This window comes from Cottoperca gobio, chromosome 5 (assembly GCF_900634415.1).
Source record: "Cottoperca gobio chromosome 5, fCotGob3.1, whole genome shotgun sequence".
In the NCBI taxonomy this organism is placed as follows: domain Eukaryota; kingdom Metazoa; phylum Chordata; class Actinopteri; order Perciformes; family Bovichtidae; genus Cottoperca; species Cottoperca gobio.
This window is the reverse complement of record NC_041359.1, coordinates 3,031,893-3,050,017: the sequence shown is the minus strand read 5'-3', so window position 1 is coordinate 3,050,017 and position 18,125 is coordinate 3,031,893. Positions and strand designations below refer to the sequence as shown.

At 41.8% G+C, this 18,125-nt stretch overlaps 1 protein-coding gene across 1 annotated transcript; it reads left to right on the top strand.

Annotated features, from left to right (window-relative positions):
• Positions 1 to 180: 180 nt before the first annotated feature.
• Positions 181 to 16,790, top strand: nuf2 (UF2 component of NDC80 kinetochore complex). Its single transcript, XM_029432857.1, has 13 exons — positions 181 to 408; positions 2,602 to 2,676; positions 13,480 to 13,556; positions 13,780 to 13,841; positions 13,921 to 14,018; positions 14,304 to 14,377; positions 14,685 to 14,778; positions 14,880 to 14,942; positions 15,097 to 15,234; positions 15,336 to 15,476; positions 16,034 to 16,209; positions 16,344 to 16,479; positions 16,553 to 16,790. Exons 1-13 carry the CDS (start codon positions 286 to 288, stop codon positions 16,658 to 16,660), a joined length of 1,365 nt encoding a protein of 454 aa, XP_029288717.1. The 5' UTR covers positions 181 to 285; the 3' UTR covers positions 16,661 to 16,790.
• The last annotated feature ends 1,335 nt before the right edge of the window (positions 16,791 to 18,125 follow it).

The following is an 18,125-nucleotide window of genomic DNA, read 5'->3' as shown; positions in this document are numbered from 1 at the left end:
GTGAGATCACCCAATATTACACATTTAAATGAAATCTAAACAATAACATGACGCTTAAATTAGAGGGAGATGGTTCAGAGTTGTACACAGTCAGTGCGGTAGAGGGCGCTGCTGAGTAATGAATCCTCTCTCGCATAATAGAAGAAGTATGAAATGACCAATCAGATGCGCTGTCTAGAAATCAACAAGGAAGTCGTTTAAAGGCGCCAATTTTGTGTCGTCGCTGAAATTTGAAATAGTTTTTCTGTATTTTTCCTGTTTTTATTCGGCACTAAAGTTACAACAATGTCTGAAAACACCTTCCCTGTCTATACGGCAGATGCAATAGTTAATTTTTACCGAACAGAAGTTCTTACTGGTCAAGAGGCAAAACACTTTACCAAGGGCGATCTGACTCCTGTCCCAAAGGTAACGTTTACGTCCGTTCAATGTTGCTAATGTCTGTGCGATTTGTTTTTTGTGATAATAACGACACAGTGAGAACGGTTTGTCAGAAAGTAACAAAGTACAAACAACTTGATATCTAAGCGGTAAGCTGCGAGAGACCGAACTGAGGAGTTTATCCAGCCATGTTCCATCTGTGTAGTTTATACGAGCATTACAACATTGTATCCCTACAACTACAATTCTAAGAGGTCCAGTTAGAGAACATTTCCGCGAGCAAAGGTCTGGAGCATCATAATGTCTAACTTGCGTCATGAATTAGTGTGATGTATTTTGAAGTAGCCTAGTAGCTGTATCAACGTCTGCCCGTCATCAACAACTGACTGTCAAATATAATAAAGAAAGTACAATTTAAAAACATTTCGACAATATTTATTGTCACTTAACATTGAACTATATATATATATATATATATATATATATATATATATATATATATATATATATATATATATATATATATATATAATACTGTAGATATGTATAGTGTTCTTCTCGGGCTGCATTTAAAAATAAAATTGAGAAAATAAATAAAATAGCTTTTGAAAAATGGTGCTTCTTAAAATAAAGTACTTAACTTTAGGAAAATAAAATAAAGTGTAGCAGCAGCAGCTTGAGTTTCCCTTTTTCTTTAACTGTTTCACATCTTGATTTAACTCTCAACCAATGTTAGAATAAATCAGTCTCAACACATTTTAACAATTGAACAGTTTAACCCAGACTAGCACATCCTGGGTTAAACTGTTCTGATGATGCTGACAGGTGGCCTATTTTCTCTATTGTGTCACAAATCAAAATCACATTGGGCTCTGAGTGCTTATTTTCTGTGACCTCAGTTCAGACTTGAGTGGGTTTGTTTGGTCAAAAACGTTGTGCTTTGTCTCATAGTGGCGTTTCAAATCACCACGTTTAATGAGCATATGAGACGCTGGTGTTGTGCTCCAGTGGGAAGGATGAACATGAATGAGTCCATTCTGGGTTGAAAGCTCTGTTGACTTTTCTCTTCTTGGAGAGCGCCATGAGTAGTTATTTTTCTCTCCCTGTCTGCCGCTCACTCGTCTCTTAGTCTGTGTTTCTCTCCCTTTCTCCGTCTTCTCTCCCTGTATCGCTAACTCGTCTTTCCGTGTGTCACTCGCCTCTCATCTGTCTGTATTCAGAGTCTCAATGTTTGCCGGTTGGAATGCACAGATTTGATTGGCTGAGTAGCATCACGTGGGATGGCTTAACTCGCATGTAATTGGTCTGTGAGTTTCCTGAACTGCTAAACCAGTGCCTTAAAAACGAGAAAAGCTGCGCCGGTTAAAATAGAAGCGCCCCGTCAAAATTGAAAATCCCTCAATAATTTATTGATTATAGGTCCGCATAGGTCGGCGTCTGGGTACGGACTCGGACTGCGGTCCGCCTGTTGGTGACCCCTGCCATACAATATGTTCATCATTGAATTTACATTGCATTTTAAATTAAAATATCCATTACCTGCAATCCAAGGTAAACACTGCCTGGAAAACCCAACAGAAAGTCTGTAACTTTGGAAGATAACCACTTGATTTGACTAACTTTGATAGAGCAACAACTATTATCAATCAGTCCACAGACAGAAAACTAATTGTCAACCATGTTGATAATCAATTAATCATTTTAGTTATTTCTCAAAGCAAACAGTCACCCTCTGGTTCAAACTTCTCCAATGTGAGGGTGTACTGATTTTCTTGTCATATATGACAAGTAGTGAAAGGTGCCCTCTTTATTTCCCCAAAGCCAAGATGATATATTGATTTCCTGTTTTATTCAACCAATTTTTTTGCTTGTGAAATGACTAAAACAATTAATTAAGAACATTTTCGTCAGATTCATCAACAATGAAAACAATTAGAATTGGTTCCAGCAGACCTAAACTCATATTGCTGCTTTTGCACAGAACAAGGACTGTGGATTTTGTCCCCTGTCCCCTTACACAGGAATGTCATCACCAAGGTATCATTACACAGCCAGTATGAACAGGAGCAAAGATTTCAACAACCAATAACTCTTCAATGAGACAAAGACTGGACCAGAGACAGCGGCCTGTATTGGAGAGGCTGTTCGAGCTCCAGCCATCAGGCCTCTATGGTCACACTACAAATCATTAACAGAGCTCTCACTTATTCTCTCCTACAGCCAGAGTCAATCCAGACGCTGTACATGAGAGTGCTGCACCTGCTGTATCGCTTCAGGCCCGAGTGTCACTCCATGGTAAGTACTGTGTTTGACAGGTGATATTTAGAGATGCACAATAGGGATTTTTGTTCAACCGATACTGGTAATTACCTGCTTCTCATGGCCGGTACCAATAAGATAACCTGTCATTTCAAATTGTTTTGTATTTTCAAAAGAAGTTCATAACCTGTAGTTTATGCACACTATAGGGATAATAAAGGATAAGATTCTGGAAGCAAAGATGGATGATTTGACATTCCTGACCTAAACAAATTTAACTGACATCACTATTGTTAACACAACCAAAAAAAAAACAGTTTTGACTCTTTTTCTAGCAAAGTACAAGAAAAGACTTCTGCTGCTTCTGCTTCTTCTTCTGTGTATATTAGCGGATCACAAACCGCCACCTACTTTATTGAGTGTGTAGATGCTGCACTGTTCAGTCAATGAAAGCAATTTAGATACGATTATCAGCTGATAATTTATCAGCTATAATTCCATTACCTGAATATTACATAATAACATAAATGTACCCTTATTATTTATATATCGTGCATCCCTTGTAACATTAAAGAGCCTACGAAATGATATTTCGTCAGTGTTATTGGGCTTGGTATATGATAGAGGTTGCATATCTATTGTGAAATGTGCCATATATATATTTTTATTATTGATGTATTCTTAATAAATCACGATCATAACAGCATAAAAATGACTTCCGCTAACAACAATCGGTCACTGCGCCGAGAGCATCCACTTCGGCAATGTTCGGGCGATGACGTCACAAGTAGAACACAGCCGCCGCCAGTGTTTGTCTGCGTTGAATCGTCCGTCAAAGACTGCTGTCAATTATTACGAGAAAGAACGGACAACAATCGATCGTCAAGGATAATTGTGAAGCGATGTGTTGTATGGGGATGTGTGGCCGTCTCCAAATGTAGCTTTCTGTGGCCAAAAGATGATAAAATGTCGCGTTTATGGACAAGACAAGTGCGTCGATGAAACCGACGATTTGTGGGCAGCACTTGGAGAGATCGTGTTTCGAACAAACTATGCTCGCCAAGGAAATGAGATTCAAAAAGAATTTAAAACTGAACGCAGATGCTGTGCCTACAATACTGCCGAGACCCCAGCCAGCACAAGCCAGCACGCCGACTCAAACACCTCCGCCGATGCAGAGTCCTCCACCAAAGAGACGACGAAATGCATTCGCCAAAAGGGAGAGAGCAAAGGTAAGCCGTGCTACTTGTTTACTTTATTTATTGTTTCAAGCATAAAGCCATAATCTGTCTCGGCCTACTGTATGTAACGAGATTACCCCAGGCCCTAGCCAATATCTGTGTGTTATTGTTTGTAGTATTAATAACTTTAGCTAATTACACTTCATTAGTAGATATATGTATAATTAAGTATAGATTCAATGTTTATAACAGGCTTCCCCATTTTATTCTGTAGTTTGAGTAAAAGCATGAGTCTATTGAACTTTTAACGATCACCCTATTATTACAGAGGTATTGAAACATTGGTGAATGAAGCCACTGACAGAACTGAGGATACCTGTATGATCAGCGAACATCTATTGAACATCCACACTGAGGAGGAAGCTGTGTGTACACCAGTAAGTATACAGACTGTACGTCATCTGTACATTACAGTTGTAGTACCAGTAGACCTGCACATGACGTGTTAAAAATACAATCACCACATGCATGTACATAATTCATATATTTAATTGTTTGATTTTATATAATTTCTCTCACAACCACATCTTTTATTATGAATGTTATTAGATATTTTCTTTACGCAGACATGTATAAACATGCAATACCATTTCAAGCCGGTTTGAAAGATTTATTAGTAAAGTTGTGTTTTGTACATTTCAGACAACGGATCCCCTCCACGGACACACCACAAATCCATGCAGGCGCGACCACGTGTCAGGTCAGCTGGACTGCAAGTTCCAATCCAAGTTGGTTGTTCCAAAGGTCAGCATCATAATATATATATATATATATATATATATATATATATATATATATATAATTCTTGATTATAAAACATCTTTTTTGCAGAGTGTGTTACTGAACTCTTGACCGAGACTCAATGCTTTGTGCCAAGACAATGTTGATGAGGAACCTTTCGAAGTCCCAGCTCCACTCAGCAGTCGGTGGAAGAACCAAACAAGAGGGATGCTGTTGTGCTGTATAGAAGCAGATTCAATCACTGAACTGACATTGTGTTTTGTTATTGACTCTAATAAAGTGCTGATACTTGAACGACGTGTAGTTGTCAGATGTAACGTAGCACAGATCTTTTGAATGGCACATGATGGCATTCTGTGGTTCTTATCAAGTATTCCCCAACAAAATCTCACCAGCTGGCGGTATGCCATATAGTGATACATTCTGTAACATACAAGATAATACATGTCAATGGTAATCACTTCAACCTTCTTTGCTTATTTATCTATTTATTCTGTGACTTTGCCAGAGAGACCATTCGACTCCCCATAAATATATCAAAGTTTCTGAGCTCTACACATTTGTGCACACAAGTAACTTACTCAGTTACGTGGCTGATCACCTGCTTGTTGTCTGTCCCTCTTTGAATACCTTTGGTAGGCTGTCTGCAACAGACACTTTGAATTGAATCCTGGGTGATCTGTTATGCAGGTTATATTTGCACCATGTCCCTCATATTCATTGAATTCCTCCATGACATCCTTTTCTTGGCAGCAGCTCTTCAATTGCTTCCATAATTGTCCAGTTTTCACACGTGCACTTAATTGTACAAAGAAGAGTGGTAAGGACAAGTACACAATATGCAATATCCAGAAAAAAGGCCAATATTAACGTCATCTTAATTTCATACTATTTATAAGCCTGTGTTTGAAGACAGGCTCGTAAGCAGCTCATAAGCCTGTTATGGTCGTACGGAGGTCGGATCTATCTAGTAGCAACATTTTACCCGTTTCACGTAATTCTCGTATAGTTACGACATCATAACTTCCATGAAGATCTGCGAAGTAGTTGCCGGCTACTATAGGCAGCCGTGAGACGGTCAGTAGGCAGACTATACTTTATAAAACAGCGCTGTCCTCCAGTCTGTTTGTTATCCATCCATCCATCGTCTACTGCTTATCCGGGGTCAGGGTCGCGGGGGCAGCAGCTCCAGTAAGGAACCCCAATCTTCCCTTCTCCGGGCCACATCCTCCAGCTCCGACTAGGAGATCCCGAGGCGTTCCCAGGCCAGTGAGGAGACATAATCTCTCCACAGAGTCCTAGGTCTTCCCCGGGGTCTCCTCCCAGCTGGACGTGCCTGGAACACCTCCCTGGGGAGGCGCCCAGGTGGCATCCTTACTAGATGCCCGAACCACCTCAACTGGCTCCTTTCAACGTAAAGGAGCAGCGGCTCTACTCCGAGTCTCTCACGGATGGCTGAGCTTCTCACCCTATCTCTAAGGGAGACGCCAGCCACCCGTCTGAGAAAACCCATTTTGGCCGCTTGTACCCGTGATCTCGTTCTTTCGGTCATGAGCCAGCCTTCATGACCATAGGTGAGGGTAGGAACGAAGATCGTCCAGTAGATCGAGAGCTTTGCCTTCTGGCTCAGCTCTCTTTTCGTCACTGGTGCGGTAAAGTGACTGCAGTACCGCCCCCGCTGCTCCGATTTTCCGGCCAATCTCTCGCTCCATCGTCCCCTCACTCGCGAACATGACCCCGAGGTACTTGAACTCCTTCACTTGGGGTAAGGGCTCATTCCCTACCCGGAGTAGGCAGTCCACCGGTTTCCTGCTGAGAGCCATAGCCTCACATTTTGAGGTGCTGATCCTCATCCCAACCGCTTCACACTCGGCTGCGAACCGATCCAGTGACTGTTGAAGGTCACAGACCGATGATGCCATAAGGACCACATCATCTGCAAAGAGCAGCGATGAGATCCTCAGGTCACCGAACTGCAACCCCTCTCCTCCACGACTACGCCTCGATATCCTATCCATGAAAATCACGAACAGGATTGGTGATAAAGCGCAGCCCTGGCGGAGGCCAACATTCACTGGGAACGAGTCCGACTTACTGCCGAGTATCCGGACACAACTCTCGCTTTGGGCGTACAGGGATTCGATGGCCCTCAGAAGTGACCCCCCTCACCCCATACAGCACCTTCCACAGTATCACCCGGGGGACCCGGTCATACGCCTTCTCCAGATCCACAAAACACATGTAGACCGGATGGGCATACTCCCAGGCCCCCTCCAGGATCCTTGCGAGAGTGAAAATTTGGTCCGTTGTTCCACGACCATGACGGAATCCGCATTGTTCCTCTACATTCAGAGGATCGACTACCGGCCGAACCCTCCTTTCAAGTACCTTGGAGTAGACTTTACCAGGGAGGCTGAGAAGTGTGATACCCCTGTAGTTGGCACACACTCTCTGGTCCCCCTTTTTAAATAGGGGAACCACCACCCCGGTCTCCCACCCCCTAGGCACTGTCCCAGACTTCCACGCAATGTTGAAGAGGCGTGTCAACCAAGACAGCCCCTCAACACCCAAAGTCTCCATTTCTGGACAGATCTCATCAACACCTGCTGCTTTGACACTGTGGAGTTGTTTGACTACCTCAGTGACTTCCGTCAGGGAAATTGACGATAATCCCCCATCAGCTTCCAGCTCTGCCTCTACCATAGAGGGTGTATTAGTCAGATTCAGGAGTTCCTCTAAGTGCTCCTTCCACCGCTGCGGTGCGGGCCGACCAGTGGTATCTCCTGTTAGCCGTCCCCCGGCGGGACCCGAGCAGCCGGGAGACTGGGTGACTGTCCGAAAGAAGTGTTATCAGAAGCCCACGGTTCACCACCAATCGCTTGCTGTTTCTAACAGGTTCTCCCCACTCAGTGACACACCAGCTGAGAAGCCAACTCTGGTTATCGGTAGCTCAATTTTGAGATACGTTCATTTTGAGACACCAGCGACGACAGTCACGTGCATTCCGGGGGCCAGAGCGGGCGACATAGAAGCACATTTGAAACTGCTGGCTAAGGCTAAACGTAAATACAGTAAGATTGTTATTCACGTCGGCGGTAATGACACGCGATTGCGTCAATCAGAGTGTACTAAAGTTAATGTGGAGTCGGTGTGTACATTTGCCAAAACAATGTCGGACTCCGTAGTTTTCTCTGGTCCTCTGCCAAATCTTTTGAATGATGACATGTTTAGCCGCATGTCATCATTCCGTCGCTGGCTCTCACTACTTTGGCTGGAGCAGATCTCATAGCCAATAATATTACACAGTCTATTAGTGGACCTAATCCATGACAACCCAGAGTTGAGACCAGGACAAAGAGTTGCAGTCTTACACACTTCTCTGTGCTTCTTTCCGGGCAGTCACCCACTCAAATCCCCATAGTGACTGTCTCTGCCCCACGACTACTGAAACTAATCAAGTCTATGGTTAACAGAAGAGGAGTTACAGTATATCTCAAAAGTGAGTACACCCTTTAGATTTTTGCAAATATTCTGTTATATCCTTTCAGGGGATAACATTATCCTACTGAAACTTTGATATAACTTAAAGTAGTCAGTGTGCTGCTTGAATAACAGTATAGATTTATTGTCCTTTGAAAATTACTCAGTTACACAGCTGTTAATGTCTAAACAGCTGGCAACAAAAGTGACTACACCCCATAGTGAACATGTCTAAATTGTGCCCAAAGTGTCAATATTTTGTGTGACCACCATTGTTATCTAGCACTGCTTTAACCCTCCTGGGCATGGAATTCACCAGAGCTGCACAGGTTGCTTCTGGAATCTTCTTCCACTCCTCCACCACGACATCACGGAGCGCACGGATGTTGGACACCTTGCACTCCTCCACCTTCCTCTTGAGGATGCCCCACATGTGCTCAATTGGGTTTAGGTCTGGAGACATACTTGGCCAGTCCATCACCTTAACCTTCAGCTTCTTCAGCAAGGCCGTTGTCATCTTGGAGGTGTGTTTAGGGTCATTATCATGTTGGAAAACTGCCCTACGGCCCAGTTTCCGAAGAGAGGGGATCATGCTCTGCTGCAGGATGTCACAGTATATATTGGAATTCATGTGTCCCTCAATGAAATGCAGCTCCCCAGTGCCGGCAGCACTCATGCAGCCCCAGACCATGATGCTGCCACCACCATGCTTGACTGTAGGCAAAACACATTTGTCTTGGTACTCCTCACCAGGGTGCCGCCACACACGCCGGACACCATCTGACCCAAACAGGTTTATTTTGGTCTCATCAGACCACAGGACATGGTTCCAGTAACTCATGTTCTTGGATTCATTGTCTTCAGCAAACTGTTTGCGGGCTTTCTTATGCATCGGTTTCAGAAGGGGCTTCTGTCTGGGGCGACGGCCATGCAAACCGATTTGATGCAGTGTGCGGCGTATGGTCTGGGCACTGACAGGCTGACATCCCACTTCTGCAACCTCTGCAGCAATGCTGGAAGCACTCGCACGTCTATTTTTGGAAACCAACCTCTGGATATGACGCTGAGCACGTGGACTCAACTTCTTTGGTCGACCCTGGCGAGGCCTGTTCCGAGTGGAACCTGTCCTGGAAAACCGCTGTATGATCTTAGCCACTGTGCTGCAACTCATTTTCATGGTGTTGGCAATCTTCTTATAGCCAAGGCCATCTTTGTGAAGCGCAATAATCCTTTTTTTCAGCCGCTCAGAGAGTTCCTTGCCATGAGGTGCCATGTTGTCCAGCATTCAGAGAGAATTGTGCCCAAAACACCAAATTTAACAGCCCTGCTTATCATTTACACCTGAATCCTTGTAACACTAACGAGTCACATGACACCAGGGCGGGAAAACAACATCATTGGGCACAATTAGGACATGTTCACTATGGGGTGTACTCACTTTTGTTGCCAGCTGTTTAGACATTAACAGCTGTGTACTGAGTAATTTTCAAAGGACAATAAATCTATACTGTTATTCAAGCAGCACACTGACTACTTTAAGTTATATCAAAGTTTCAGTAGGATAATGTTATCCCCTGAAAGGATATAACAGAATATTTGCAAAAATCTAAAGGGTGTACTCACTTTTGAGATATACTGTATACATGAAAACCTAATTAAAATAAACACCACCGCTGCAAAAGTACAACTAAATCGAAAAATTAAATGTGGGCTCTTAAACATCAGATCTTTATCAATGAAAGCTGGATTGGTAAATGATTTAATATCAGATAATAAGATTGATTTATTTTGTCTCACTGAAACCTGGCTGAGACATGAAGAATATGTCAGTCTAAATGAATCTACTCCACCTGGTCATATTAATACTCACGTTCCTCGAGGTACTGGCCGAGGAGGTGGAGTTGCGGCCATATTTGACTCAAACCTCTTGATCAATCCTAAGCCTAAACTATAACTCTTTTGAAAGCCTTGTTCTTACGCTCTCAAACCCAACATGGAAAACAATAAAGCCAGTTTTATTTGTTACTGTGTACTGCCCTCCTGGTCCGTATTCTGAATTTCTATCTGAATTCTCAGAATTTTTATCAAATTTAGTCCTTAAAACAGATAAAGTAATTATTGTAGGTGACTTTAATATTCATGTGGATGTTGATAGTGACAGCCTTAATAATGCATTTATCTCAATATTCGATTCAATTGGGTTCAGTCAAAATGTACATGAACCAACTCACTGTTTAAACCACACTCTGGACCTTGTTCTGGGATATGGTGTTGAAATTGAAAGTTTATTAGTGTGTCCACATAATCCTCTTTTATCAGACCATTTTTTAATAACTTTTGAAGTCCTGTTACTGGACTACAAGCCAGTAGGCAAAATATCCTACGCTCGATGTTTATCTGAAAGTGCTGTGACTAAATTTAAGAAAGTGATTCCATCAGCACTTGATTCAATACCAGGACTCAATATCAATATAACAGAGGACTCCAATGCTAACTTTAGTCCCTCCCAAATTAATCATCTTGTTGATAGCGCTGCAGCCTCACTGCGAATAACACTGCGAATAACACTCGACTCTGTCGAGAAATCTTGAAAGTAAATGGCGTTCCACTAAATTGGAAGAATCTTGTTTAGTCTGGTTAGATCATCTTAAAATGTATAAGAAGGCTCTCCGTAATGCCAGAGCAGCTTATTACTCTTCCTTAATAGAAGAAAATAAGAACAACCCCAGGTTTCTTTTCAGCACTGTAGCCAGGCTGACAGAGAGCCACAGCTCTACAGAGCCTTCTGTTCCTATATCTCTCAGTAGTGACGACTTTATGAGTTTCTTTAACGATAAAATTATAATTATTAGAGACAAAATTAATCTCCTCCTGACCTCAATTGGTAATGACTTAACTTCAACTGTTGGAATTTTAAAAACATCTGTAACTCCTGAAATATATCTAGACTGTTTTACTCCAATCAACCTTAACCAACTAACTTCAACAATCTCATCGTCTAAGCCATCAACCTGTCTTTTAGACCCAATTCCAACTAAACTGTTTAAAGAAGTTTTACCCTTAATTAACACTTCGTTATTAAATATGATCAACCTGTCTCTATTATCTGGCTACGTACCACAATCCTTTAAAGTAGCTGTAATAAAACCACTTCTTAAAAAGCCTGGTCTTGATCCAGAGGTTTTAGCCAACTATAGGCCGATACCTAACCTACCCTTTCTCGCTAAAATCCTTGAGAAAGCAGTCGCAAAACAGTTGTGTGACTTTTTACATAATAATAGTTTATTTGAGATTTTTCAATCTGGATTTAGAGTTCATCATAGCACAGAGACGGCACTGGTGAAAGTTACCAATGACCTTCTATTGGCATCAGACAAAGGACTTGTCTCTGTTCTTGTCTTGTTAGACCTCAGTGCTGCTTTCGACACTGTTGATCTGTACTTGGACCGATTCTATTCACCTTATATATGCTTCCTTTGGGCAATATTATAAGGAACCACTCTATAAACTTTCATTGTTATGCGGATGATACCCAATTATATCTATCAATTAACCCAGATGAAACCAATCAATTGGCTAAACTTCAAGCATGCCTTAAGGACATAAAAACTTGGATGTCTAGCAACTTTTTGATCTTAAACACAGACAAAACTGAAGTTATTATACTTGGCCCTAAACACCTCTGAAACGCATTTTCTAACGACATAGAAGCTCTGGATGGCATTAACTTGGCCTCCAGCACCACTGTAAGGAATCTTGGCGTTATCTTTGATCAGGATCTGTCTTTTAACTCCCACATAAAACAAATCTCAAGGACTGCCTTCTTTCATCTACGTAACATTGCAAAAATAAGACACATCCTGTCTCAAAATGATGCAGAAAAACTAGTCCATAATTTGTTACTTCAAGGCTGGATTACTGCAACTCATTGTTATCAGGTTGTCCCAAAAAGTCGCTTAAGACTCTTCAGTTGATCCAAAATGCAGCGGCACGTGTATTGACAAGAACAAGGAAACTGGGATCATATTACTCCTGTATTAGCTGCTCTGCACTGGCTCCCAGTAAAATACAGAATAGAATTCAAAATCCTTCTCCTGACTTACAAAGCAATTAATGGTCAGGCTCCAGCATATCTTAAAGATCTCATAGTACCTTATAAACCAACTAGAGCATTACGCTCCCAGACTGCAGGGTTACTTGTGGTTCCTAGAGTCTCTAAGAGTACAATGGGAGCCAGAGCCTTCAGCTATCAAGCTCCTCTCCAGTGGAACCAGCTTCCAGTTTGTGTTCGGGAGGCAGACACCCTCTCCACATTTAAGAGTAGGCTAAAGACTTTCCTTTTTGATAAAGCTTATAGTTAGGGCTGGCTCAGGTTTGCCCTGGATCAGCCCCTAGTTATGCTGCTATAGGCTTAGACTGCCAGGGGGACACCTCCCTGCTCTCTTCCTTCTCTCCCTCTCTCCTCCCCTCCCTCTCTTCTTCTCCCTCTATCTGTATGCATTTATGTAAATGTATGTTACTAACTCACCATCCGGGGTATCATCCCCGGAGTGTCTGTCTCTCATGTGGCAGGTTGCCTCTGATAAAGTTTACGTCAGGATCATGAATCGTGACAGCGCCTGCTGCCCTGGTCCTGCTGGACACCAGGAAGCCTTATTGACATTTTCCTGGATTCATCCAAACTTTCTATTTCTTTTTTTTCCAACACAACATAATTTCTGTCAAATGTTGTATTTGTACTATGTTGTTTATCCTGTACACACTGACATCTATTGCACGTCTGTCCGTCCTGGGAGAGGGATCCCTCCTCAGTTGCTCTCCCTGAGGTTTCTTCCATTTTTCCCCCTTTAATTATGGGGTTTCTTTTAGGAAGTTTTTCCTTGTGCGATGCGAGGGTCTAAGGACAGAGGGTGTCGTAACCTGTACAGTCTGTAAAGCACACTGAGACAAATGTATAATTTGTGATATTGGGCTATACAAATAAATTTGATTTGATTTGACTGTGTTCTACTTGTGACGTCAGAACACGGAGTCGGGTGTTTCCGGTAGCGGCGATGTAAACATCGGTGGTCGACACACTAAATCGTGATTTATTAAGTACTGCGGGCATAGTGTCATTAATAACACATCATTTTACACCACAAATAGCATTTACTATCATCAGTAGAAATTCATGTTTATCATTTCCTTATAGATTCCTGGTTACACTCAGCAGTCTCATGTGTTCCCGTTTGTCTGGCATTGTAACTTAACTTTCCTTACCTCATGTTAATATAGAGGATGATGTGGTGCTATATGTCATAGGAGTCATCACCATACACCTAGTTGTTATCTTTCCTATATTTAAGATCCTGATTTTCCTTTTTGTTTCCCACAGATTCCACTTTTGGAGAACATTCAGAATCCAGTATATCATGAGGGCTCAACTGCTATCACGAGCGTATACATTCGCATGTGAGTTTTCTTGCTTTATAACACAATATGTAGCAACCACCACATAACGAAAGATGCTAACATGTTTATGGATATACTGTATTTAGCTATATGTAAGCAAACTAAATAGACTCAAATGAATAAGCACAGCTCTTTTTGTTATTCTTAGCGCCCTTTGGAATTGGGTTTGTATGCAAGACATGTATATTTCTTAGTGTGTGTGTGTGTGTGTGATCTTTCTCAGGCGGCAGTTTCTGCCGATGTGCTTGGTGTACGATTTTTCACTGAATGACCTTCTGGCTCCAAGTAAGTATATGTTTTTCAGCTGTATCTTCTCCTCTGATGTCAGATAACACTGGATAATGGTCAAGTTCTTCCTTTCCAGAAAAACAGAAGACTCTGACTATTCTAAGTGCCATCATGAACTTCCTTCACTTCAGGAAGCAGAGGATGGACCTGATCTTGGAGAAGCAGTCCAAATTTGTATGTTATATAGGTCCACACATGTGATGGGGGGGGTTAGTGGTTGGCTATAAAATGGCAATTTTAATTAGAAATATTGTAATGCTAATCTAAAATAGAGTTCAGACTATAATGCAGACACACCTCTTGACATTTTGCACATGGTGAGTCTTGAGAAGAACTCTTTTTAGCCGTCAGCTTGTTTTTCTGCTATGACTGTTCTTGTCACTGCTGACCAGGAAGCAGCCGTTCTCCTGGATTCAGTGTGTTTGGAGTTGTTGTTACAGTTACACTCTCTGTTGACAGAGGGCAGACATGGACAAGCTGCAGGCTTTCACTAAAGGCAATTTAGAAGCAGAGAAGAAGATTGAAATACTGACGTAAGTCTTGGATTCAATGTGTGGGATTTTTATTTTTGTCGTTTGCTGTATTGCTGCTTCCAGCTTCTTAATGTGACGTTTAGCTGTTTTAAATTTTAAATGTAATATTTCTGCAATGAATTGGACAGATTAACTGACATGAATGATATTTTTGTTGTTGTAGTCCTAAAGGCAAAATAATTGAATGATGATCATTTGAAAACAAATGTTATATCAAGATCACAAAGTCATTTATTTCATTAATAATAATGTGTTCATGATCCGAACAGTATTACGTGCATGTTTTCTCTTTCTTGTCCCTGTTCAGGACCATCCCACCGGAGCAGCAGGCTGAGGCCGACGAGCTGGCAGCTGCTCTCGCCGAGCTGCAGACCACCACCATGCACGAATACCAGGAAGTGGTGAGTTGTGATGAAACAGCCAAATGATAAAACCTGTGTGTGTGTGTGTGTGTGTGTGTGTGTGTGTGTGTGCTCTCAAGTGAAATAAAATCTCTTTTCAGAATGCGAAAAATGAAAGCATCGCAGAGTGGAAAACCAAAATTGCAGAGAAGACTCAGAAACTGGTATGTGACTGTGATGTAAAGATTATACGTCTTTGTGAACAATATTATGAGCTACTTTGTTCTGACGGCTCAAACCACATTAGGAAGATAAATCCACATTACAGGAAGAGACGAGGCCTTTCATTGAAGAGGTGTGTTTGGATGTGTGTGTCAGGCCCAGGTGAAGGTGGACGTCAGCAACCTGAAGGAAGACATCGGCAAACTCAAGTCTCAGATTGTGGAGTCTCCAGAGGAGCTGAAGAGTCAGATGGAGAAGATGAGAGAGAACGTCAAGAACGTCAAGAACTCCATCGTGAGTAGAGAAGAAAACAGGGCTGGTGTTGAGAAATGAGGTTAGACTGACATTTTATTTAATTCACGTGTATGATACCTTTTTGACGGCATTGGTTTCAGAAAGAAACAGATGGGCGCGTGGTGGAGCTGCAGAACATGGTGCAGAGTGTGACTCACACTGAGGCTGAGATCCAGCAGATGTACAACCGGCTGCAGGACCTGGAGAGCAGCATGAACAACAGCAAGCAGCAACAGGAGGAGGTCTGAGCAAGTGCTCTGTGTCCACATCTATCTTAGAACGAGCGCAGATCCAAACACCTTTCAACACTTAGAAATGGCAAAGAGAGAGAAATAAACAGAAAGCGACTTTGAATGTGGTTACTTTAAGTAAAAGAATACAAAAAGACGAGTAGCATCCTCCACAGATTTCACGTACTGCTGAATGTTAACAGATATTGATAGACTGGTTACCTGCATGCTCTGCTGATGGTATTTAAATAACGTCAGTATATTGTTGTACGGTCATGAGACGGATGAGGAGACTGCTGCATAGATTGTGCCAATTTGACAAATTTTGAATTGTTTTGTTTTTTTGGGGTTATTAGGAAATAATCCAAGTTCAGTTTAAAGATCCTCTTCCAACACAACACAGGTGAATTATTTAGTAGACAGTAGTAACACAGTCAGTTGGGCTTCAGTGCAGAGATGAGACTTTATTTATTTAGTGTTATTGACTGATTCTCTTCTTACTTCGTGGCAAATCTGTGGCGTGGAATTTGTAGCTTTATTATCAGCTTATCATTCTTCTGTGTGTGCAGCACCAGGAGCTGGCGGCTCAGTACGAGAAGAAGCAGAAGGAGCTGAAGAACCTGTGCATCGAGGAAGGCCAGATGAAGCGAGCGCTGGGCATGAAGCTGGACAAAGAGTCCAAACAGAACATCCGCCGGCAGAAAAAGAAAGAGACGAAGGAGCAGCACGCTCAAGATGTGCTGGGGTATTTACATATATACAACGTGATTCACCTGCTGGTCATTTCTACAATAGCAATGCATTTAAATAGTTGCATGATGAATAGAAAGAATGTGACAATCATGTCCCGTAAACTGTCCACATTGAACTGTTCCCCAGGCAGTATAACCACATCCATCAGAAGCGCGAGGAGATGGCTGACAAAATCCAAGAGATCTCCAGAGAGACGCAGCAGCTGAAGGCCAACATCCAGAGCCTGAGAGACGTCTCCAGCAAAGAGACAAAGAAAGCTCAGGTACGAGCGTCTCACACAGGTGTTATTCTTTCATTCATGGGTTGAGGCTAACATGTCCCTTCACTGTGTCCAGGCTCTGTATGACACTCTGTCCACGTCGATGGACGAGCTGCACAGGAGGGTTGAGATGCACGTCGTGGACCTGAAACAAGACCTCCCCAAGATGTCCGCAAACTTTTAGATGCATCGTTTTTCATTTTCATTGTTATATTACGGTGTCTCTGTTGTGTGTTTTTACTCTTCTAACCCTTTGTTGCCTTTTACTATTTAAAGTGAGTTGTATCTCAGTTAATAAATCTGATCAGTGCAGACTGTGCTTCCTGTTCCATGATCCAGAATACGCAAATATGCCGTCCTATATTCAGGAATGAATCTGAATCAGATCTTTGGTCAGATTTCTGGTCCAGCACCTGTAAAGGTTTTTTGAATGTTCATAATGTTTATCTTATATTCAGGAATGGCAGAAGCGTAGCCATATGTTAACATGTTGCACTAGTGTGGCCCAGAGATGGTACATCATTAGTTCTGTGATCAGCCATGACTGAACCAGCTTTCTAACACCTCCGGTACAATAACATACTTTACATTTATAAACGATCATTTGTGATATATCCAGAAAGAAACTGAAATTGAGCCAGTTATGTTGCCATTAGTGTTTCTTTTCCTACCACATCCCAAGACACATAACTTGCCTTTAAAAGGGGCATGCTGTGAACATAAGTCTGCATAAGTATTTGTCAATTGCTTTAAGGAAAAAAAGTAAAGACTTATTTAATGTGCACTTAAACAGCTTCATAAAGAGGACTACAGATTGAAAGAATGTGTTGGATTCGGGCTGGTCACATACGCAAACTGAAAGCAATTTTGAATCTTCGCTTCGCCCGGCGTTCAACTCTGGTGACCTTTCAGCCGAATATCGCCTCGACGGGGGAAGGTCACGTTTGACCGTGAATTTATGCAGCGTTGGCAAGTTTGAAGGGGTTGGGTTAGTGGTCTGTTTCCACTGAAGGAAGACGTTAACATTCAAGTCCGACACGACACGACTCCTCACAACTGGTGCTCCAGGGGAATAAACAAGACAAGTGGTTTAAATACATATGTATCATTTTCTAAATCCATGGTGAATATGTAGTAAAACAAAGAATTTGAGTTTCTTTTTGCAAAACATCCCTTCAAATTCATCTCAGAAAGTGTATATTAAATCTAATACAAAGAAGAATGTTTGTACATGACTAATGTAGCAGCAACTATAAGTTCATTAATGCAAGAAAATCCTGTGGTGCTCAACAAATGCAAATAATTGGCTGCTTTGTTGTGTTTAGTGATGCTGTTAATAATAAGCTTTATTTGTATAGCACCTTTCATGCAAGAATTACAGCAAAAACAATTAGTACAAGATTAGACAGAATAAGAGCATTTACAGTACAATAATCACAGTGTTGATGTAAATGAGTCTGAAGTACCATTATAAAAATAGCGGATAAAATAGCTAAATTAAAATATAATATAGCAGAATTAAAATAGTAACATTGGAAATCATGCCTAGTTTCCCTATCTGTGCCGTACTTAACGACCCTACTGCCGGGAAACCACATTCATCACACCATTCTTGAAGATGTTTTAAACTGTCAGAGCCATATTTTGAA

What these genes read in the sequence shown, in the direction of transcription:
- nuf2 (XM_029432857.1), top strand. Translation starts at nt 286, where the DNA reads ATGTCTGAAAACACCTTCCCTGTCTATACGGCAGATGCAATAGTTAAT. An exon ending in ACGAGCGTATACATTCGCAT is followed by an intron (nt 13,557 to 13,779) that starts GTGAGTTTTCTT and finishes GATCTTTCTCAG; the next exon opens with GCGGCAGTTTCTGCCGATGT. An exon ending in TGCACGAATACCAGGAAGTG is followed by an intron (nt 14,779 to 14,879) that starts GTGAGTTGTGAT and finishes ATCTCTTTTCAG; the next exon opens with AATGCGAAAAATGAAAGCAT.